The sequence below is a fragment of the Fusarium phalaenopsidis genome (assembly GCF_050370095.1).
Source record: "Fusarium phalaenopsidis strain FUZ10S chromosome Unknown contig_32332, whole genome shotgun sequence".
In the NCBI taxonomy this organism is placed as follows: Eukaryota; Fungi; Ascomycota; class Sordariomycetes; order Hypocreales; family Nectriaceae; genus Fusarium; species Fusarium phalaenopsidis.
The window spans coordinates 1,904,786-1,927,973 of NW_028145391.1; the positions used below are offsets into that span (position 1 = coordinate 1,904,786).

The following is a 23,188-nucleotide window of genomic DNA, read 5'->3' on the forward strand; positions in this document are numbered from 1 at the left end:
GACCCGTCTTATAAACTGCCTGTCACGCCTGTCAGCGAGTGGCTGGCCTTTTATTGACATGTATCTGTACACTAGTCTCTCCAATAGTTTGTTGATGTGAAATGTCGCAGTACTCTGATCTCGAGGTTGACAGTATTTCCATTGTTCCCGTTGCATGCTCGCCTTCCAATGTGGTACAGATTATTCGTTCTTAGAAGGCGCCCTAACAAGATAAAGGGCCTTGGCTGGGCTATTTAAGATCTGCGGTATATCTAAATTTCAAGTAGACCCGTGCTGCCCAACTTTGTTTCGAGCCAGGCATCTTCATAATAACTAAACCTTGATTCTCTCTCAACCCTCATTATTTACTTATCACATCACAATGACCCCATCTGCAGTAGTTCTGCACGAGGCTTTGGGGGTGTCTCAAAGCACCAAGTCAAAGGAAAAGACGCCCTTGGAGGCAATCTCCCATGGAGATGTCTTGCCAGGTATATCTAGCACCTTTGGAAAGCTTGATCACAATTGATCAGTTTGTTAGACATCCCAACCTTTCCGACATTCAAGGAGCACCGCAGGCACATATTGACTCATATGGCGGCGACTTTTCGATATTTTGCCCGTCAAAACTATATCGAGGGTCAATCTGGCCACATCTCAGTCCGAGACCCCGAGTTTCCAAATTTGATGTGGATGAATCCTCTGAGTCGACACTTTGGTATGCTCACTGCCGGATATATGCTTTGCATCGATATTTCGTCCGGTGAGATCGTTGGTGGCTCACCGAATCCGGCAACCGGTGGGAGAACGGTCAACATGGCCGGATACTACATCCACTCGGCAGTCCATCTTAGACGTCCAGATGTTCATGCCATTTGCCATGCACATGGAGTTTCCGGAAGGGCTTGGTCTGTCTTTGGCCGTCCTTTGGATATGTTGACTCAGGATGTGTGCAACTTCCATGGAATTCTTGCCGTCTACGATGCCTACGACGGGATCGTGTTTGGGCCTCAAGAGGGCATCAACATTGCCGAGGCCCTGGGGTCAAGCAAGAAGGCGCCAATTCTAATGAGCCACAGCTTGCTCACATGCGGTGAGACGGTAGATGAGGCAGGGTTCATGTTTGGACTCCTAGAGCGGTCATGCGAGATTCAACTCCAAGCCGAGGCCGCAGCGGCTAACGGCATCCCCAAGAAGGTCATTACGGACGAAGAGGCGGCCTATAACTTCAAGATGGCGTCTGAGAAGAATGCACTGTATAGGGAGGCCCAACCTGATATTGAGTTTGAGTTTTTCTTGGCTGGCGGAGAAGAGGCTCTCGCAAGGGGGTTCGACAGGTTGACGCTGCCAAACGGTGTTAATCCTACGTCCTAATGAGCGTGGGGGAGTGAATAAACAAGTTACAGTGAGATAGAGCAGCGGGGAGTTGTCTAAGCCCAAGTTTGATGATGTGATACGGCTCCATGAAGTCAGTGGCTCAAGTATTGTGAATTATGCCTTCAGAGTGGTAAACGACCTGGCCTATCTGCATCTCTTTCTGAGCTGACTACAAAGCTGGCTTCGAATGATGCCAACTCAGAATGGTAAAGGCGGTGAAGTGAGCCAAGAATTCAGAAAGGATATCACAGTTGAGATGATTATACACATGGTTCCCCTCTTGATCAAACGAGTGGCCGAAGAGGACTATCCAATAGAACCATCTTGCAAGAAAAGCGTAAATCTAGTATTCAATTTACCATTCTAGGAAACTTTTCGAGATCGAGATCAGCAGAGGTAAGTCACGTTGTCCAATTGATTCATCGAAACTCCTGAGTCACATTTGTGATATGATCCCATTGTTGCATTGAGCCAATCGAGTTACATGTCCCACACGCACCTCAGAGACTTCGAGGCAAGTTCGCGGCTGGAAAAAAGGTTGCGATTGGTGCTGGGTTAACGTTACCCACTGTAAGCAGTAGTTGTCAAACGCAGGGTGTTGGACCTGAAGTTGCCAACGCCCAGTTGTCTAACGATTCTCGAAAGTCGGAGTCATTCGCCGAGAGGGGTAGTTGAGAGGCGGTGTGTTTTTATCCTTCCTTTCACTGCAGGACTTGATGTAACCTGTGCAAGTTGGCTCGTTATTCGAAATAAGATAAAGATTCGACCTGGTCGTGTGTAAAAAGAATTCCCGAGGAGCAGTGCAGCACTACTTCGGGTCAATATGTTGCGCCTGAGCTGGGCAAGATCTCCTCACTTCATCCCGTGATATACTTAACGACTCTATCACGAACTTCTGCTCTTGACAGACACCCCAGCATGACTCGGACCACGCAGATTGACCGGGATTGCGTCGTCACCGACAGAGGTGGCATCATCGAAAACACTCATGGCGTTCACGTCGCTGTGACTGACGTTGAAGGCAAAATCCTCTTCGCTGTCGGCAATCCTTCTCGAATTACCCATGTGCGGTCCGCCGCAAAGCCTGCCCAAGCAGTGGCCGTTATTGAGACTGGAGGCTTTGAAAAGGCTGGCTTTGACGACGCTGACCTCGCTCTTATGTGCGCATCCCACAACAGCGAGGACTGTCATATCACCCGCGCCAAAGACATGCTCGCCAAGATCAAGGTTGGGGAAGAGTATCTTCGATGCGGCGGTCATCCCTCAATTCTTGAGGACTTGAACCGTGCTTGGATCAAGGCCGACTTTGAGCCCACTGGTATTCACAACAATTGCAGTGGCAAGCATGTTGCCATGATGGCTGGTGCCCAGGGCCTCGGCGCTGATATCTTGGATTATCACCTGCCAGACCATCCCATGCAGCTCCAGGTCAAGAAGGTTATAGGGGAACTCTCTCTTGACCCCGAGAATGTCGAATGGGGCATTGATGGGTGCAATCTTCCTGCGCCGGCCTTTCCGCTTTTCTACATGGCACGCATGTATGCCCTCTTTGCAGAAGCTGCCGACGAGGTTGAGAAGGATGCATCATCAACGACCCAGAGAACGCGAAACCTCGCACGCACTTTCAACGCCATGACACGATATCCTAAGCTTGTTGGAGGAACGGGCCGTTTCTGCACTGAGCTCATGAGTAGCCACCAGGGACAATTATTTGGCAAAGTCGGCGCTGATGCGTGCTATGGAGTGGGTATTCGTGAGTCTGAAGATACTCGACGTCTCGGTACCAAGGGCGCTGTTGGAATTTCCTTCAAGATCGAGGATGGCAATCTCGAGATTCTATATGCGGTCGTGCCCGAGGTTCTTGAGCAGCTGAAGATTGGGACGTCAGAGGAAAGGAGCAAACTCGATGCTTTCCATTATCTGAAGAGGAGGAACAGCATGAATGTCGTGACCGGGTCGGTCTCTTTCAACTTTCAGGTTCATCCGTTCGAGTCGAAGTAGGTGGGCATTATCCTCACCCGCCTGCGAGAACGACGAGTTGACGCCATAGTTAGGCAGAAGGTAGAGTTCAGTTGATCATGTTTGGGGTTTTTGAAGAAAGTGAATTGTCCCGACTTGGACCTCAATCCGAAGGAGATAGCTAGGGTCGGTGCAGCATTATTCCATTCCGTGCCTCCAGGCCCAATCGCGTAATTATCTTGACATATGCCTTCACGTCGCGCTAATCTTGCTCCCATTTACAACTTCATTCTCTTTCTTCACCATGCGATCCAAGCTCTCGACGAGGCGGAAATCATGCAACGCGTGTGTGGCATCGAAGCGACGCTGTGACCTTGGCCTGCCCTGCTGTGGACGGTGCATTTCCCGAGGAGTTAATTGCGTGTATCCTTGGGGAGCCCCCGAACCTAGTCGTTCATCCAACAATGAAGGCGGTGACAGTTCACTGTCATTGGTTCCGGTTGACAATGCCTTCTTAGACACTGGCCTCCCATACCAAGACACGTCTTGGATCGGAACTCCTGACGCTACCAACTACATGCTTTTCTCTACCAACTCTACGCCTTCTATTCCTGCGCCTTTATCACCTGCCATGATGTCTCTTCTCAGCGATATCATTGGACATGGGGGGATTCTGTCACCGCTGGACCTAGGAATCACGCCTGCAACAAACAGCACTTCACAGCAAACGCCAATCATCGGTGACCCCAACGAAGGAACTATCACAACAGGCAGCAGGTTTCAAGCCCGCTCCGAGTATGCAGGAAGACGTCTCGCTGCCCAAGCCTGTGCACTAGCAGAGGCTGGTCACACTGCATTTATTCACCACACCCAAGTCGGGGCTTCTACTGTCCTTCAGGACGCTCTCGCCGCGAGTGCTTTGCACGCCATGCGTAACCCGGCCAATGTGGCAATCGTAAAAACTGAGATTGCACGGCGGGCATCACTGTTGGTGGATGCTGTTGAAGCTGCCTTGGCCTGCAACCCCCCGATAGACCTTGATCTACTCCCTCCTGTGCAAGCACTGCTCATTTACCAGTGCATACGGCTCTTTACAACCAGCGATATCACCCAACAAGCTCAGGCAGAGCGTGATGGAGCTCGGCTATCAGCATGGGCGGATAAGTTGAGGCAAACAATCAGCCCGTTTGGACCAGTAAAGGAATGGGCAGACTGGATACGGCAGGAAAGCGTGAGACGAACGGCAGTGTTTGCCGAAACAATCTCGGGTGTATACACGTTTTTGAAACTTGGTTGGGACTGCGAAGGGAGAGTATCTCAGCTTGGTTTCACGGCCCAGGCAGCTCTGTGGGAGGCCAGGTCAGCGGCCGAGTGGCGGGAGATATGGAAGACGTCCCGGCGGCTTGAGCTCACCATGTCCACTTTTGGTCATGATACACAGGGTGCCGACCCTGAAGATTTTGACGAACTGGGTAGGGTTATCTGCGCCACCTATCGCGGTTTGGACGCCTTGGAGGAGTGGTTTGGTGGAGACAAGGCAACACTCAAGAGATGGGGGCTGAGGGAGGATAGATCGTTTCCGGCATATTAGACGCACATGCATCAAGTGCTACACTACAGGCGACTATTCACAGTATTTCCTTGGGCGTTTCAAGGCCATGGACCCCAACTCTCAGAAACTTCTCGTCACTCTCGAGCCGCTCTCTAATCTCGCCCGAAGCGAGCTCTTCGACATCCCAGCGGGCCCAGATGAAGCGGCCATGCAAGAAGGCGGCCTCGTCTGAAGCAGCCCACACAGCAACAGACGCAGGAAGGCTGACTTTTGGTGGGAAGTTAGCTCTCAGCTGAATTCCAGTTCACTGGGCATCCACTTACTATCGTCCCATGGAAGAGAGGTCTCGTCCAGCCCCAAAGACATGGCGCCTGGGGTCAGGAGCGCCCCAGGGTGGAAGCTCACGATCTGAATATCCGACGCCTTCCATTCCCTGGCGATCTGCTGAAGCAGAAGAGTAGCCGAATTCTTGGTGAGGGAGTAGCTTGGCGCGTATGACGCCGCCGGAAAGTCGTGGATGGCCGAGGTTGAAACGTTGACGATGAACCTCTGAAGGTATTTGCGTTAATCGAAGCAATAAAGTTACGGAGAAAGGGCCTAGCTGTCAGCTAACTTACCTTGCCTCCTTGGATTTTGGCATTCTGGTGTAGTCGCTCACAGAATTGATGGTACGACCGAACGTTGACCTCAAATTCCTGCCAGACTTTCTTCCAGCCAAGGCTCTCAATGGGACCAAACTGACCAGTCATTGCGGCATTCAACACAATGACGTCGATCTTGATTCCATCTGCCTCGAAATTGTCCCAGAGCTTATCGATTCTCTCAGAGTCGGCAAGCTGGCAGGGCCAGCCCTCGAAGACGGTACCGGAACCTTGGTTCTGCTTATTAAGCTGCTCCGCCGCCGAGCCAACTTTGGCTTCGTCTCTACCTACAATGATGACCTTTTCTGCACCAGCTTCGCCGAATGCACGGGCAATCGCAAAGCCGATGCCGCCGCTACCGCCGGTGATGAGGACAGTCTTGCCGGCCTGGGATAGGGAGGGTTTGGAGGGAGAGATGGCAGGGTAAGATGTCTTGTGGGAGGTTTTGGTGATATCAAAGGCACGGTAGCTGACGGGTTGCTGGTTGTTGGACATGCTGGGCGAGTGAAGAGATAGAAGAGGGGGATCAAGTAATGTGCAGATGCTGTGAAAAGTGGTTTGGAACTGGGACTCACTCTCAACGCCAGAACCTGGACCTTTTATAGCTGAACTCTTCTACTAAGGCATTGATTACAGTATTTTGCAGTGGCAACATCAATCACATGGTCTGTTGTGCACATTCCCATGTTGGTTTGGCGTCTTTGCGGAATTCCGCAGTGTCGGTCTCAACTCGTCACGACACAGGTTCGTCATATTCGGAGTGCGGAGCCGGACAGCGGAAATCCGCAGTAGCTTGGGATAAATACTAAAGCGAGATTGCTCTGTAGACTTGTTTATTGGGGTGATGAGGGAATGGGTGTTCCCTTCTCAAGGCCGCCGCACGCCTGTTCTCAGGGATTTACCTTTCAACCCGCAGAGTCTAAATATCATTTGATAACCAAGATTTCTCTCGATACATAGGTATCCTCCGTACTGATGTCATATTCACTCTTTTTTTGTGTTTCCCCGTAGGCTCCCTTTTTCGTCAGGTCATCTACCAACACGAGAAGTCCCAGTGTACGAGAGAGCGGCAATAGCTCTGACCATCATGTGTCTATTATACCCAGCTCTGCTCTCTACTCGAATAAATAACCGAGTATAAAGCTTCATCAGGTATGACATGGAGGCGTCGCCAAGTTCACAGTTACTTGTCAAGAAGCAAAAGCGTGGCATCACCTCAGCCACAGCGTAACGCGCACCTCTTTCGACCTTGGGCGCTTCTCAACAAAATGGCCAGTCTAGAGCGGGGGTCTAGAATAAAAGGTCGCCCACTGCCCCCTATTCACAACAGGCAGCTGTCCAACCCAATCACTGACGACCCCTCGAGCATTCTGCCGCCCTTTCCCCCCTTTATCCCATCTGTTAACCATCTTGAGAAACCTTGCAGCATGGCTTCAGGATACGATACACCAGTCTGGCTTCCTTTCGAGTCACCGCCAACCAACGGCAACGGGCGCATCTTCAATTGGGAGATCAGATCAGAACACATGCCAGAGATCTACATTGGCAACATACATGCCTTGGAACCCTGGCGGATGGAACTTCGATTCATGGTTGTTGTTATGCCATGCGAATCTCGATGCAGACTTGTCGCCGCTTTTGGGGTCGCTGCTCAGTCGCTGCTCAGGCACGCCTCACCGGTTGCTCACCCTCGGCTCAGCCGCTCCACTGAGTCGCCCTGAGCTCTCTCCCACATCCACCCCCCAGCATGAACTTAACTTTCCTCCCCTCCATCAAAATCTGTCAGGCGCACGGAGATATCATCTATAAGTGTCAGTTGGGCGTCGGCCGGCAGTGTTGTCTCTCGTACCCCTGAAGAGGGCCAGGCAGATTTCGGGCGCTGCACTCGCTACCCCAGAACCACACCTCAATCCATGAGTCGCTTCAGTCTACTATATAAAGACACTCTTGCATCCGTCTCCTCTGTGTTCTTTTCCTCCTCCGCATCAGCATACGCGTTGAAGGTCATTGTTTGTTTCTACCGTGCTACTACGATCCTTCACTTTGTTCCCACTCCGGGGCCGCCCTTGAGGCTTAGCTGTACTCTTTTCTCGATGTCTGTGAAGTAACGTGGCCGCAAGGCCCAAGACCCTGCCGCTTTGGTCGAATTGGCCATCCTGCAGAGACTCACAGTTGATCAGTCGAAGCTTGATCCACGCCCAGTACGCAGAAATCTGAAGGAGTCGAGTCAGAAGCAGTATGACCAGGAGCTGCGCCTGTGGGAAGCGTGAGTACTCTCCATGAAGGCGCCCACTCACTTTCAAATCATGCGGTCGTACAGCTAATGTACCACTAGGTTTGAGAAGAGATTCCCTGGGTCGACACCGCAAAACATCCAAACCCTCAAGCAGTACGCCGAGTTTCTGGGTCCCTCCAAGAAGGGCAGGCTAGGCCAGAAAGGCGACAACGAAAGACCGACAGCAGATAGCATTCGAATTGCCATGAGAAGGTTCTGCAAGGCGTGGGAACGGGCATATCATACATACGTTCAGGCATCTATGGCCCCTATATGGACCCGTCCAAGCGCTCATGTAGAATGTCTTGTCGCTAACTAAATTCAAGTACACCAAAGGAGATTTGGCCAACAAGATAGGTCTTCAGACAGGAAAGAAAGGCAAGAGGCAGAAAGCCTTCATCACGATCGAGAATTACGTTCACATGCAGCATCGGCTTTGGGTCAATGACTTCCATGACTACGTACATGAAGGGAGCCGTGCAGACAATGCCAACCTACTGAACATGCACTGCTACACCTCTGCAAGATGTCAAGAGATCTGTCAGAGCACTTACAAGGTATGAGATCTATGATTCTCTCCCGCAAATTCCAAAGAACATGTGTTTTTTAACGCCTAGGTTAGGATCTCGAATGCATTCTCTCCTGGAAAGATGGGCAGCCAGAGTTTCGATGCAAGTTTACAAGGGAAATATGCAAAGGAGAGGATGTATGACAGTGAGTCCTCCAGCTTGGTCCTCGAGCCCGAACTAGAGCTAAAGAGAACCGAGACCGGAGCATCCTTTTGCCGAGCAAATTGTTGGACCAGACGGTCGCTCGCCTCCGCTCTTTGCACAGCCCATGTTACATTGGCTTGCTAACATTATCTCTTCTCGTGCGTTTGCTGAACTTCACACAGTCGAGCAAGTTCTTGCGCTCCAGCCGCCCAAGAATGGCACCTTTCGGAGTCTCGAATGGGCAGCCGATGTTCAGGACAAGCCAATCTTTCCTGAGTGGTCAGTCGCAGGAACTAGAGCCAAGCCGAAGAACCCAAAATCATGGTGCTCGCAGTTCGCAGATCTGGGAAATCGCGCTGGATTTCGCGCATGGATGGGACTGCATGCCGTACGCCGCGAAGCTCTCATCAAAGTCAACGGTATGATTCCCAAGCCGCAATTTTCTGCTAAGCTAACTCATGGGAATCAGACAATGGCTACTCTCTCGGTCAGGTGCTCAAGTTTGCCTCACAAAACGACACTCATGTGCTTGTCAACCACTATCTTGGCAATGCATCTACTGTAGATGGAGCGGCAAGCTTCCTCGGCATGGAACTCAGAGCTGACCTGGCTGAGGACTTCCGGTCTGCATCGGCCAGGAGGAACCCAGATCTACGATTCTCGCTTCCATGTAAGGTTGCAGACGAGTTACGCAGCAGCCCTGACTAAACAGATCGACCAAATCAATCTGGAGATGGATGTTTGCGAGGAGCCGGAGGACTACGCACAACTAGAGGCACAGCGAAAAGCCGCCTACAAGGAGCGCCGGCTGCTCGAGAAAAAGAAGTTAAAGGAGTTTCAGGCCAACCAGAAGCTTGTATACGAGACCGAGCGAGAAGACTATGAGCAAAGCGATTGGCGCCAGAGTCACTTCAATCGCATCAGTCATTTGCTCCCGGAGGAACGGGTACGGCTTGCGCATACTCTGCAACTGCAAGCGTGGCCGCGAAGTTCCGAGTGGATCTCTGCTCTTCGGGATCTCATCTCTCTCCGGACAAACGACTTCTCCGTGGCCTATCAAGAAGAACTTCGACCCATTCAAGGGTACTGCCCTGTCTCATCCTGCGGTCAAAACTTGACGAAGTACAGACATCTACTGCCGTTATCAAACTTGCTTCTGCTGACTTTCTGACGCTAGACTTCCCAAGACCAACCGATGGCGGCATGTCTATCGCTGCTTCCAAATATTCCATCTTGAGAGCTCGGGTTTCGCCAAGTTTTGCTTTTCGTGCAGCACGTGGCTGAACAGCAAGATGGCCTGGCAAAGTCACTGCGAGGACCACATGGAGAGATTGACCATTCCTATGCGCTGTAACCCGGTGAGCTTTCGCCACGCCATCGCATGCGCTGGACACTGTCTTGTTCACTTGGGGCGATCGGATCTTCCGGCTGAAGAACGAATGCGTCAGTGGTCCGACCTCGACGCTTGGAAACGTCACCTTTTGCAGTGTCTTTCAGCATACTTGAGTACGCGGCGAGGCTTGTCATCTCTCTCCTGCCCACATCCAAAGTGCCCCACAGAGGTGTCAACTGAAAAAGACTTCCGATACCACCTCAGCGACATCCACAGTATCCCCGAAAGCCCCGAGACGCGGGGCAAGCGAAAGGCTTGCCTAGAAGAGGACCAAGATTCGATGGAACCCGCGCGCGTGCCGAAGCGAATGGCCATTGGGCAGTCAGAGGACCTGATGCTGGTGCCCTTTTCTAGTATTAAAGAGCCCAATGCCGTCGACTCTTCGCATGAGCTGCCACTAGACGCCTTCTCACATGCAGCTGCGACTCCGTCATCTTCAGAGTCGGAATCGCCGTGGAATCTTGATCAAAGCAGAGGCTGGGAGGGGGATCTTCGCTCTTCAGTGGATACCCCGGAATCTTCGCCAGACTGTTCTTCATGCCATTCCTCATTTGAACACAACACCACAGAGATTAAAAAAGAATATACCCTTCAAAGTCAATCTCACAACAACCTTAGCTCCTCAGATACCGTCCGTAAACTTACCACTTGCAATGCGTTCCCTGGGGGAGATCTTGACCTATCTCCCAACGTACTATCGCCGACTCTAGCTAGACGGCCTCCGGGTGAAGTCTTACTTCCCATCGATCCTTTATTAGCATCTGCAAGTCAGGAACACATGGCCGATTGCACGAGGTCCGAGCAATTCTCGCCAAGTGATCCCATTACGCCAGTCTCAGACCCAGGATTACGCAAAGCGACTTATCAGACCGAACTGGCAACAGAAACAGAAACAGAGTATCCAATCGATCGATTGCTTGGAAGATGGGGCAAGTACTTGTTTTATTTACGACGGCGCCGACCAGCAATGGCTGCGGTAAAGTTGTACTCCCCCTGTCTTCTACGCCGACACTCTACCACTGTGCGATGGAGAAGCACTCCCGGGTCTTGGAGCATCAAGGACACCGCCATTGTGATACCTGACGACAGCGATACAGAAAACGAGGGCTACAGTGAGGGAGAAGATCCCGACAGTCCGCGCTCATATGCAACAACTGTACCCTGTAGCCGTTGAGGTAAGCCATCAAACCCTCTGACATCTGCTGTCCAACCTCATTGCACCCAGTTGCGGCGAGTCACACCTACCAATAGATAGGCTCACGGGCTGCAATCAACCAACATAAGCTCACAGCGAAAGGCGCTAGGAAGATAGGTCTCTTGTTCCTCCCATGTCTATGAAAGGATTCGAGCTGGGCTACGCCATGGCTTTGGTACGTTGGCAACTCTCGATTTAATACTCCAGGATCACTGGATACAAACTAATGGCTGACAGAAAGCAGCTGTTAGCGCATACTGGACCCGTCGTAGAAAGGTAGGCATATACTAGACTTCTCGATTGTTATGCATCACGATGACGCTGTTGGGCGAGATCTCAGCATGCTGGACGAGGCACGCTGTTTTCAGTACCTAAGATCCGTGGGAACTGATCGAAATATCCTACACTTCTATGGAAGCTTTCTAGGCAGAGAACTACTTTCATTATCTTCCGATACTACGCAGTTGTTTAACCGGAAGTTGAAGTTCTTGGAGCTGGCGTTGTTTTCATAATGAAGCGAAAGTAGGCTCTTTATAGGACAGATGCTTTGGCTGTCAGCTAAAGCACTGCTTACCGGGTATAGCTGCCATGTTAACGGCTAAACCACATAAGAACATATCTAGTTGTCCAACCTAGTTCCGCCTTGCAACAAACGCCTTTGCTTCATCCCAAGTTATAAAATTAATAAAGATCCATCTCAAGATTTCTCCTGAGACATCACTCTTACATCTAAAAGAGACCTCTGGAGAGATTCTCATGATAAGCGTCCCTTGATTTTCATACTCGTCGTCGATAACGGCAAACATGTCTGGGTCCTGGTTGTTCTCCGTCGCTCAGGTCCAATGAATATCCTTGATATTGAAGACAATTTGAACCTCTGACTTGAAGGCTTTGTAATGGTGATCCGAGCCTTCTCCGTCCTCGGCCACTTCTTCGCCCATTTCGTCATCTGACTGATCTTCCTCTTCGTTCTCCCACTTACTATCCTCATCCTGCTCATCCTGCTCATCCTGCTCATCCGTATCATCCGTATCATCAATAACTTCACCCCCCTCGTCACCAGAGTCAACTCCTGTCTCCACGTTCTCATCACTCTCATCTTCTTGCACGTGTACCTCAGAAAGACCGCTATTTAGCTTCTCAAACGCTTCAGCAAATGCCCCTTGATCAGAAAGGAAGTTGTAGACGGTAAATCGGTTTCTCGGCACAGCTTCAGGCTTGTCTTCGTCGCTAATCTGTTTTGCAGTATACCAGTCATCATTCACGATGGAAAGCGACATAAGCTCGTCTCGCTTCTCGTCGATGGGACCAGGAACGGCGTCGTTAAAACCGTGGTACTCATCAAGGGCAACAAGAAGGACACCGCGAGTGTTCAAGTCCTCTGTATCGACGACAATGAACAGCCTGGGATGAATTTGGCTGTTCCTCGTGATGGGTGTGGTATCCCGATGGTGTTGAATAAGTTCTTGGGCTGTTTTTCTAATGTGAACCTCGACGTGAACGGCGCCATCATCGGCTTCGGGGTGAACGAGACGTGGGAGAACTTGTTCGCGGGTCACATCTGGAGTAGTAATGTATGCCCTGAATTCGTCAAACTCCCCATGCTCGTCAAAAGAGATAGGATTGTCGTCCGCCATAGTTGGTATGAGGGTTGCCAAGCTATAAGGCGCAAGTAGAAAATAATGCTAGAGTTGAGAGGGAGCTGGTACAGGAGCAAGAGTAGAAGTGGGTGAGAACAGAGAATCCGAGAATCTATGCTGTTCAGTGTCTAGCTGTAGCAGCCAAGCCAAAGCTTCGTGCCCACTGCTTGTTCTGCCATTCTTCCCTGTACAACCTTCGATATGTAGCGCCACGGCGAACCGTCGCTATCGCTTGTCGCAAACAAAAGAGACACACAGACGACTGTTCTCCTCCCCAACTAATGTTTTGACAGCTGCTGTGACTAGGCAAGAGCCTTTGCAGTTAGCGCTCAGGACTTTCGATTTCTCACCATCCACCATTACGATTGACCTCCACTTTGCGCCATTGCGGCCTGGGAATCGACCCCCTAACACTTACATCAGAAAGGTCATTTTACAGGCTATTACGCATTGCTCGGGTTCGCATGTCGACTATCTTTCAAATCAGGAGCATCCATTGAACCCGAATACCTGGCCCGCGAGTCCAATACTCTGCCATTGTAGTGAGAGCGACTTGGTGGTGGACCAGTTAGATGAAGCAGATTGGACAACAACGCTGTCGTCTTTTTCTGCAACGAGCTCATCTTTTTTCCATGTCTGCGAAATAGGGGTTAGGTGAAATTACCGCGTTACCTGGGTTTCTGCCGAATAAATTGCTCCAGATCATACTCTGGCATTTCAAGATCACAGGCTCCGCCAAGGTTGAGCTGTGTTATTATTTAGTGTCATAGTCCATAGGTAACATTAATAGTATTCTTGGCTCTATATCACCTCTAAACATGTTTTCATTGGGCCTCATTCCGGCTGGCCTTGGCTGCCTTCTTGTCGATGGTCGGTTGTGAACATATATCGAGACCCAAAGCAGAACCTATAGTCCCTGTGAACTGATTCCCATCAATGTGGAGGGCAACACATACCACTCCTAGCCTGAGAAGTTACAACATCTTTGACCAGGACTAGACCTATAGCAGAACTTAGCAAGGGCCTTCATGATGGCAATAGCACTCACCAATTAACATGAACGATAGTGAGAGGCGACACCATGGATTGAGCCTCACATCTGACAATGGAACAAAACCCTTAGTAGATATTGAATTATGATTATTCATGGCATGGCTTTACTGGGCATGGACGAAAAGGGAACGGCTACGGATTTTCGACGTACCATCGACAACAAAGGAATAGGCCGCAAGAACCCGATCCTGAAGCTTGTAGCCATCCCTGAATTATGCCTCGGAGGCTACCAATCGCATCTTTGATTAAGCGCTGGGCAAGGCGGGGTAGTAAGACATATAGGATAGAGAGGGGCGACAAGCTGGACTACAAGGCGTGTGCCGCTTGGCACTTGTCAATAATCACAAGACCCGACACCACGAGTCTAGAGTGGGGAGCTGAAAATTTGAAAAAAAAAAAAAATGAAAAAAAAAAACGCCCGTCCCGCATAACCTGCAGGGTTGGAATCTTTTGGTCTAGATCGGCCCGCCGCAATGTAGATCTGCTAGCAGCCGGTGTGAGGGCTCCGCTAGCTTCATGACGTGATCTTGGAAAGCCCTGTTGTCGCTAATGCCATAATCACAGAGCTATTGATGTCTCAGTTTTTGGATTTAAGACCTGCATCCAGCTGTGCACCTTTCTCGTATTTTGGGCAAAGGAATCGCTAGCCCCCAATGACCACAGTCGCTCTCAAGTATCGGGGGGTGGTCCTTGGCTCACCAGAAAAAGTGGCAAAGCTGCACGTGTTTCGGCGGCTTGGAACATGATTCGTTTATGCATGATTGTCACAAACTATTGAGGACGTAATCGCGGACACGCTGCTCTAAGGTTGATCAACCCGGCCTCTCCCCCGCCACTATCCCGCCACTATACCGCCCGCTACCTTGAGAGGCTGCTCTGCAACGAAAGCTTGTTGGGAAGCTTCGGGCTAAAGTGGCGGCAATCTAGCCGGCCGTCTTGGACGCGATGTTGCATCATGATCCTACTTCAGAAAGTCGTATCGCGAAATCACGAGCTGCTATCTTAGTCTTAATAATCTGTCTCGCCACAGCAGTCAAGGGAAATGATTAGCTTACCTTGTTCGGTTGTGAGAAAAGGGAGCTGCTTCCGCGCAGCCCCGATACCCGGGCCAGCGGCAGGGATCTTACCGACCTAGAGAGCCTGGCCTATCCACAAGGTTGCAGACGGTGTCAAGGAGCGGAACAGTCTGATCCAGAACGCCTGGCACAACGTTAGGCTTGATTTCCGCCTCTCAGCTAGCCACATTCTTTTACCGTTTCCGACCGCATTTGCGGCTGGCCTGTCCCGGCTCTTGGGTCCGTGATAACTCTGCCACGCGGTAGCGGGTGGTGTGGGCCTATATTTACTCAATTAAATTAAATAATTAATACAACTTTAAAATTTATTTATATTATAATTAACTCTTTTATTTATAATAACGTACTTGATAAGCAAGTGAAACAGATAAGTAAGTGAATATTAAAGACTTTTATAAGAAAGGTCTTTTATAAATAATTCTAGGGAATTTAGCTTATAAAATATAAGTCTAATAACTTACTACCCTATAGTATATTATTGGCGCTATTTAATAGTATGCTTACCTAAGCTATAACTGCTTAGATTAGCGAGATATTGCGGAGTTACATAAACTTCCCTCCTGGGTAATTCCAGACATATAGGGTAAGTCACGTGACCCGGACTTAGGGCTTTGAATAAAGCCCGATAACTCCATTAAAGCCGGTCTTTGCTAGGGTCGGACCGGAGCTTATGCAGCTAAGGTGAACTGGTTGATTGAATATCTAAGACTAAGAAAGGGAGAGAAAAAGGGAAAGAACTAGCTGTGACCCCGTTGCGGATTTTGTGCAGGGCTCGCAGCGGGGCTACGGAGAAGGATTTCTCCGGTCTTGGTTTTTCCAGGGGGAAACAACCTTCCTCACGGGTTCGCCCGTAACAGTCTTCTTGTATGGGTATTTTCTATCCAAATCGGGCTAATAGATTCCGAACTATTAGTTATAAAAGAATAGCTTTCCCTTAGAATAGTTTTACTTAAAAAGATTTTTAACCAATTCAACCAATAAGACTACCTATAAGAAGCTGGCCTTCTTTTATAACCTTATTTATTATTTTCCCTACTTTTATTACTCTATGATACCTTACCTAGCCAATCAGCTTTTTATAAGGACTGATTCCACTGCCTATTCTCCTCCTATTTTAGTTACCTACTCTATACTATTTTCAGACTTTATAGCCTCTATTTTTCAGTCTTTTACAGCTAATACTGTCCAGATACTGTTGGACGACAGAGACTCACGGAAGCGCCGAGACAAGCTATTGATGCAGGTGACTGAACAAAACCGTGGCTAGCTGAGAGCCTAAAAATAGCTAAGAATCCAAAAACAAGCTTAGTTGTGTAGTAAGCTATAGGCTATTAAACCGATTTCGCACGCGCTAGATCATGCAAACCCCCCCTCTTTCCTCTGTGACCTTGTTACCAACTGAGACCAAGGCTTTTTGCGGCTGATCATGCCACTTTCTCAATAAAACAAATCAAGTTGCATCGCCGGGACATATCGATCGATGGACGCATAGCCAAATTGTGCTCAATAACAAGACTGACCTAAATGGAGATAATTCTCCAGGCGGCCCGTTGTTCGGTACCTCTAGTTGCCGCCATTCGCCTCGGGAAACCCGGTGATGATGAAACACCAGCATGTATTGGATGGAATGCCCCATGAACGCTAAGATGGTGATATTAGTGATTCATGCAATCCTCCGAATAGTTCGTTCTAGCCATCACGAAAGCCAATTTGCGTCCAATCGGAGGCCTGCGTTTGGACTACAACGATAGTTTTCCGCCGCGTAGCTGCCGCTACCCTTGCCGTTCGACATGTGGCTTCCTGAGTAAGAAAGCCCTATACAGGTTACGTGCAGATGCGACGAGAAGAGGCGAGCTGAATGCAGTGGGGATGTGATGTGGGTGTACACCGGATGTGAGTTTGTCTGGGCCGAGACAGATAGCAAACTAGTTTTTAATTGGATATGTGATAGTAATCATTGCGATGGTAGTGATGAGGCTCGAAGCTGTGAGGACAACAAGATAAAGACGGCTTCAGACCGCACAGACACCCTACGCAAAACAAGATATCTCATTTCCTACCTCGCTATCAGTTTATCGTTTTCTCATTACATTACAAGATTTCCAATAACACCATGACCAAGGTTGAAGAACTTCGTCAGGCCCTTGAGTCTGCACCAAAGTTCTCTGCTGCGACGTGGGTAGAGCAGCTGCAAGAACGTGCCCGAAACGTGTCAGATCTTTCTTTTTTGAAGAATGATCTTACGGAGTTGGCTCAAGAGAAAGTCCTCAATGGCGATCATCTTATCAGCGGAGGCGCAATGACTCTCATCGATACGCTGGCTCAAGCAACCACTGCACATGCTGTGACGAGCTTGAGCCGCGATGATGATCCGTACAACTTCCGAGGCTGTGCTGATCAGGTAAGTCTGCTTAACAAGTAGAGTCATTGTGTATGCTGACCTGGAGCGAACAGACAATCTCAAAGCTCAACATGACCGATACTCTTACCCGACTGATGGGTTACTGCTACGCAGACCATCTTGATGCGCACATTACTGCAAAGGGTCTTCCAAAGCTTGCAGCGCTTCAACAAGATGCAAACTTTGTCTCAGAGTACAAGAACATGTTCCTCAACGTCGACACCGTCGTCGAGCAGATTGAGCACGACCTCACTGTGGGAACACTGTCCTATAGCGCAAGCTTGCTCTTCGTGGCAAACTACTTTGAACACGAAGCTACTCCGCTTCTCCACGAACCTAGCAAGATCTGGGTGCAAGCATTTGGCAAGATTGCGCAGGCTAAGATTGCAGCCGCTGTCGGCGACAAGGGCTTTGTGCAAACTGATAAGCTTTCTGCCCTTGTCAGCTTGGTGTCCCAAGCACTGACTATTGCATATGGTCAGGCCGCCGAGGGGTTCCTCAGACCCCCGTACCCAGGAGAGATTCTGCAGCCTTTGGCCGGCATGGACGTGCCAGAGGACGTTAAGAAGCAGATTGAACAGCTCAAACTGGAGAACCTTCAGCTTGGAGATTGGAAGGCGTATGGAGAAGTGATGGTATCCCTGTGGGATGACGTCGCTGTCAAGTACAACGAAGCTGTGCGGACTCAGGCTAAGGTCGAAACTGCGCACTACGAGCCACAGGTCATCTTTGATCCTATGGCAGGACCCCCACCGCCTGTCATCACGACGACCACAGGCCAGGGTGTCAAGGATTGGCTCAACAGAGGTATGCAAACGTTTGAACGAACGGTTAAAAGCCCTAACTGACCATTTACAGGACGATCGAACCAGCCAACATTTGTCACCAAAGACCCTGGCGTGAACTGGAAGATCAGTGTCGCTTCACCCTTCGGTTCCTGCTTTGTCGCTGGCACTGAAGTCATCACACGCACCGGTCCAAAGAAGATCGAAGATCTCGCTGAGAATGATTGGGTCCTGACTCGAGGCGAGTTTGACGAATGGGGTAAGGTTTCCGACGAGAGGGTTCAAGTACCAGTCGAGGACCCTATCATCCACGGTTTCAGTAAGTCAAGAGTCGAGGAACAAGTCTCCTTCTGACTGTCTTTAGATGGCGAAAAGCCCTTCTTCACTGCTGGTCATGTCTTCTTCACCACGACCGGTCTTCGTGCTCTCGACCCGACTCTTGCCATGAAGGAGAACCCATGGGCTGACGTTGGTCGCCTGGCGGTCGGTCATGTGGTGCTGAGACTCGATTCAGACGGCAAGCACTATGAGCAGGTTCTCATTACAACCATCTCGAGCGAAAGGATGCCTGATGTCAGATATGTCTATGGAGTTCATCTCCGAGAAGGTCGACGCAGCTATCATGCTAACCGATACCTGGTGGCTGTTAACTATCCCGAGGTAAGATATCACGCCCCACGATAAACAGGTCCATATCTTAACATCACTCTGCAGTTGACTATGAAGAGCATCTGCAAGATGCTCAGGACAATTCCGGTAGCTGAACAGGCCAGGATGCTACTTGCTTTCGATGAACTTCGACCATTGTTCGAGCGTTTCGGCATTGGTGGTATCTCGGACATGCTCAAGGTTGAAGTCGAAACAGAGAGCGACAAGAATAGTATGCGACTATACAAGGTGGCTCGCAACAAGCTCACCGGCCCTGGCCATGGTTCACTACAGTACCCTCCCGAGGAAATCCCTGGCGTGGACTATTCTAAGCTGTTGGCATCATTGCCTAACGTGTCTGTACTTGAGGGTGTCGTTTATGTCGACGGAGAAGTATGCCAACGGGCTTCAATCGACAACATGAAGAACAAGATTCGATGGGTCAGATCTATTGACCAGGGGTCAGGTACGGCTGACGTATTTGAGCACGGCAACCTTGTCGTCGACCCTCTCACACTCGCCGCCCAGGGTACTATCCTCTACAGCAAGGACGCAGAAGCAAAAAAAGCCCTTGATACTGGTTTCATCCAATATCTCGCTATGGGCTGTGAGCTCGATGGGCCGCCTACGTACCAGGAAGCTATGCTGGTGGCTTCAGCTCCAGTTTATTCCATGGCTCGTCTTGCTGAAGCGGTACCTGTTGGAGCGGAAGCCGCCGCAGAGGAGCCTTCTGATGAAGTAACTGTTGAAGACGCAGCTTTCGAAGAGGCACCTGCGGAACGAGTTAGTGCCTTGCAGTTCAGAGCTCCTGTGGTTACCCTCATGACTGCAGAGGCCGAAGAAACAGAGATAGACCCCTTGTTTGCCCCCGGGGACGAAACACTGCCCTTCATGAATCCACTGCGGTTCAATATGATCTTTGACGCCAACCGGTACAAGAAGGACCAGGTCGACCCGAGTGACCCAGTCGCATTTGGATCGCTCGACCTTGCTGTTGGTCGGAAACGTGCCGATGGTCTCTCGACACGAGTTGCCATTCTCCCAGACTTGGATAAGCTCCGCGACCTCATTCAGGCAAAGCTCGTAGATCCAACCATTGGTAAACTGGCAAGTTTCTACGTCAGCACTCTGTCCATCGACGACCAAGGCCGTACCAAGGTTTCGATTGCTATGACTCCCAACGCGCAAGAGTTGCTGAGAGGTTACAAGGACAAGGCTTCGGCAGATGAAGACTTTTCCTTTAGATGGACCTTCAAGGAGGCTCTGGGCACTGACGTGTCGCTGGGCATGATGTTTTCGTCATTTGAGCTCACACTTGGCCCCGATCAGAAGACAGCAACTGGCTCTATCGTCGAATACAGCTCCGATTCCGAAACTGGAGAGGGCCCGAAGTGAGTCGCCCGCGCAAGGCTAGACTCTGCATGATCTAATTATCCTCACAGACATCTTTTCCTCTCCAATCCCGGCGACACTGCTAAAAGGGTGGAGATCGAGAAACGTACAGATGCATCCAGTACGGCAGGTAGTGTCCCGACGGGATCTCCAACAACTCCCATCAGCACACCACAAAAGCCTGTGCCACCAACTCGCCAAGGGCCGAAAGGCCCGTACCATGTCTCCACGCTTGAGGCAATCCCCTACAACAACGAAGATGTACGTTTCTTAGGCCTCACAGCATCTGAATTTGGTTAAACTAATAATAATAACAGCTCGAGAAGAAGTCAAAGTCTGTGCTTGAAAGCATCATGTACTTCCATATGGAAACCGCGGACCTCAACGAGATCCTGAATAAGAAGCAGCCGGATGATTTGCCACCCCACCTAGCCAAGAACCTACCAGGCAATCTTCGCGACTGGATCCGAAACGTCTACTCACCTGCCTACACCGCGCTTACCATTGCCGAGAGTTATAACACCAAGGATTGGGTGTCCAAGTTTAAGCCCTCAGAGCGGGCCAAGATCCTGTATTTTTGGCAGGGTGACGTAAGTACTGCGTGCATCTTGTGTTTTGTCTAGCTAACGTTGATGCGCTTTCAGGGACCCAAGTGTCTGTCCAGCTCGCCTGAGTACAAGACTCTTAATCAGCTTGCCGTCCGCGAAGCCATGTTGCGTCTTTATTCCGTCTTGGATCAGTTTGTGACCGATAACGGAACGACGTGGGCAAAGACGTACTACGAGGAAGTCAAAGCAAACAAGCTGTACGATGCTGCTGAGCAAGTCATCGTAGGGAATGTCAGTTCAGACCCCGGCCCATCAAACATTTGAACATCACTAACAGTTCTTGTAGCAACAACCCCTCCAGAAGTACTGTAACATCCTCTATGTTCTAGATGCGGACGGTCAATACGCCAAAGAGTTTTACGAAGATGTTGTTGACATATCGGCCAGCAGCCTAGCCATCCAACAAACATCTCTTTCTGGCGACTCAGCGCCGTGGCTCCCGCACGCTACCAAGGCTCTGGCAGATGCCCTCCTGAACCCCAACGACAAGACTATCCCGGATGAAGTTCGAAAGTCTTTCATGAAGGACTTTGAACAGTTTTGCAAAGACCAGAACATCGAGTTCGAGAGAGAAAACAAGGAGAAGCTTGCAAATGCGTTGATATCGCAGCTTAATCTCGCAACTAACATGCCCAAAGCTCTCGGTGCAGCGACGCTATTCGCCAAGGGACTTTTCTACCGCAGTAGTACTGTGGTTAAGCAAGGTGCCTGGCTCAAGTCAAACGACATGTCCAAGAGTGGCGGAAAGCTCGGAACCGCAATCAAGGTATTTGTCTTCTGTCATTGATATTGTAACAACTCCGGATTTAACTGACATGGCTAGATGCTCGCTCTCTTTGCCAGCGTCGCAAATCTCATCTTTAACAAAGATGTCGCTCTCACTGATTCCGAAAAGGCCAGGGTAGGCGGGACCATCGCCAAGAACGTTATGGATATCCTTGGGCCTCACTTTATTAAGACGGGCCCACGATCTGCAGCTCAGATCCATGCCGAGACTGCCATTCTGAATGACAAGGCACGAAAGACACCATTCGGATGGCGGCGTGGTAAGCTTGTCGAGGAAAAGGTTAAGTATATGGAGAAACTCGGCGAAGAGGCTTTGGAAGGGAATGCCAGTACTGCTCGCAGTGGAGGGCTCCTTTCGAGGCTCAAGAAGAAGATCTCAGTACCTCCCAAGGTTATGCGCATGATTGGCATCGCGATTGCCGTTGCTTTCGTAGGCTTCCTTATCTGGGATCTCGTGGCCCACGGTGGTGCGATGTCTGGTGGTCAGCTTGCGCTCGGCATCATCAACATCGTCTTGGAAGCGGCGATTGTGATTGTTGAAGTTTTGGGCCTGCTCCTCCCAGCCTCGACGCTCATACCCGTGATAGGTCAGATTCTGGCTATAGCTGTCATCGTGGTTGGAGTTCTGGTTATGATATTCGGCAACACCGAACACCAGAAGACGCCCGGAGAAAAGTTCGTGGACAGGATGCAAGCATCGGGAGGATGGTTGTCCCAGATTGACGACCCGCCAAGCCCTCTACTATCCGCCACCATCTCCTCAGTGTCAGGCAATAAGAACTCAGCCGCCACATTTACGGTGACCTTGACCAACAACACTGGCAAGACGATCAGCTTCATTGACGCTGCCCCAGCTGTCGCAGGCCAGGCTCCGTCAACCGACACCATCAACTCGGTTGAGCTGAGCTTTTTCTCTGGCTCCGACGATACAAATCTCTTCTCCAATGCAGCGTTTGCAGGACCTGGAGAGGCTCGGCCGAATGGCTCCGGGACGTGGAGCGTTACTACTCCTGGTGCTGGCGGGTCTAAGGCGTGGGACGTTGCCATCCAGAAGCCGAACGGGACCAACCTACGGTCGACAAACTTCAACCTGCGTGTCAAAGGTATTACAGGGCAGACGGCTACGATTGACCCGGGTTCAAAGATGGAATTTAGTATTTCAGGAACACTGGGTGCAACTGCGGGTACGGCGATGATCAAAGTCATTGAGAAGCGACCGGGTGCTCCATTTGCTCCTGCAACCTTTGAGATGACACGGGATTAGTTGGTAGTTAGCAGGAAAGCCTTTTAGTTTTGGTTTTGGAATTTGTTTTAGTACCTTTAGTATAGTGTCTCTCACGAATTACAAGCTGGAATTTGTTAACCGTCAATCTATCGCCTTCGCAAGACAGCTAAAATAAAATCCTCGGCTTTCGGCCTCATGCTGATTAGAAACTCGCGTAGACGGATTCAGCAGCCCGTAAACAAAGGAAAATGCAATTTATCTAACGCCATGGGATCGGCACGTTATTCGGAGTGTTTAATTCCATCTGGTCTCTCTTCCATCTGTCGTAAATGATGCGACAAAGGCCAACCTTAAGTACGGCTTGTCATAGCGTTACTATGCGTAGTGAGAAGTCTCATACCTTTCCTCCGTGGTAAAGACGACGAAAGAGATCTACAGGCCGAGAAACGCAAGTTTTACTCGCACAACCCTCGACTAACCAGTGTTAGAG

The 23,188-nt window shown here is 50.2% G+C and overlaps 7 protein-coding genes across 7 annotated transcripts; 5 read left to right on the forward strand and 2 right to left on the reverse strand.

The window, feature by feature from the left end:
- Window positions 1-573: 573 nt before the first annotated feature.
- Window positions 574-1,353, forward strand: LRP88_13588 (class 2 aldolase adducin domain-containing protein; the record flags this gene model as incomplete). The annotated part of the gene is made up of 1 exon (XM_083249948.1): window positions 574-1,353. The coding sequence occupies one exon, from the start codon at window positions 574-576 to the stop codon at window positions 1,351-1,353; it is 780 nt and encodes a 259-aa protein (XP_083094282.1).
- Window positions 1,354-2,274: 921 nt separating this feature from the next.
- Window positions 2,275-3,357, forward strand: LRP88_13589 (L-asparaginase II; the record flags this gene model as incomplete). The annotated part of the gene is made up of 1 exon (XM_083249949.1): window positions 2,275-3,357. The coding sequence occupies one exon, from the start codon at window positions 2,275-2,277 to the stop codon at window positions 3,355-3,357; it is 1,083 nt and encodes a 360-aa protein (XP_083094283.1).
- A 592-nt stretch (window positions 3,358-3,949) lies between these two features.
- On the forward strand, window positions 3,950-4,906 carry LRP88_13590 (uncharacterized protein; the record flags this gene model as incomplete). Its single annotated transcript, XM_083249950.1, has 1 exon — window positions 3,950-4,906. One exon carries the CDS (start codon window positions 3,950-3,952, stop codon window positions 4,904-4,906), a length of 957 nt encoding a protein of 318 aa, XP_083094284.1.
- A 37-nt stretch (window positions 4,907-4,943) lies between these two features.
- On the reverse strand, window positions 4,944-6,003 carry LRP88_13591 (SDR family NAD(P)-dependent oxidoreductase; the record flags this gene model as incomplete). Its single annotated transcript, XM_083249951.1, has 3 exons — window positions 4,944-5,134; window positions 5,191-5,416; window positions 5,485-6,003. 3 exons carry the CDS (start codon window positions 6,001-6,003, stop codon window positions 4,944-4,946), a joined length of 936 nt encoding a protein of 311 aa, XP_083094285.1.
- A 2,306-nt stretch (window positions 6,004-8,309) lies between these two features.
- Window positions 8,310-9,204, forward strand: LRP88_13592 (uncharacterized protein; the record flags this gene model as incomplete). The annotated part of the gene is made up of 3 exons (XM_083249952.1): window positions 8,310-8,340; window positions 8,679-8,915; window positions 8,966-9,204. The coding sequence occupies 3 exons, from the start codon at window positions 8,310-8,312 to the stop codon at window positions 9,202-9,204; spliced, it is 507 nt and encodes a 168-aa protein (XP_083094286.1).
- A 2,713-nt stretch (window positions 9,205-11,917) lies between these two features.
- On the reverse strand, window positions 11,918-12,721 carry LRP88_13593 (uncharacterized protein; the record flags this gene model as incomplete). Its single annotated transcript, XM_083249953.1, has 1 exon — window positions 11,918-12,721. The coding sequence occupies one exon, from the start codon at window positions 12,719-12,721 to the stop codon at window positions 11,918-11,920; it is 804 nt and encodes a 267-aa protein (XP_083094287.1).
- A 4,245-nt stretch (window positions 12,722-16,966) lies between these two features.
- LRP88_13594 (Hint domain-containing protein) lies at window positions 16,967-22,737 on the forward strand (the record flags this gene model as incomplete). The annotated part of the gene is made up of 10 exons (XM_083249954.1): window positions 16,967-17,254; window positions 17,308-18,061; window positions 18,113-18,352; window positions 18,404-18,699; window positions 18,754-20,078; window positions 20,130-20,340; window positions 20,397-20,669; window positions 20,724-20,918; window positions 20,974-21,453; window positions 21,511-22,737. 10 exons carry the CDS (start codon window positions 16,967-16,969, stop codon window positions 22,735-22,737), a joined length of 5,289 nt encoding a protein of 1,762 aa, XP_083094288.1.
- Between the last annotated feature and the right edge of the window lie 451 nt (window positions 22,738-23,188).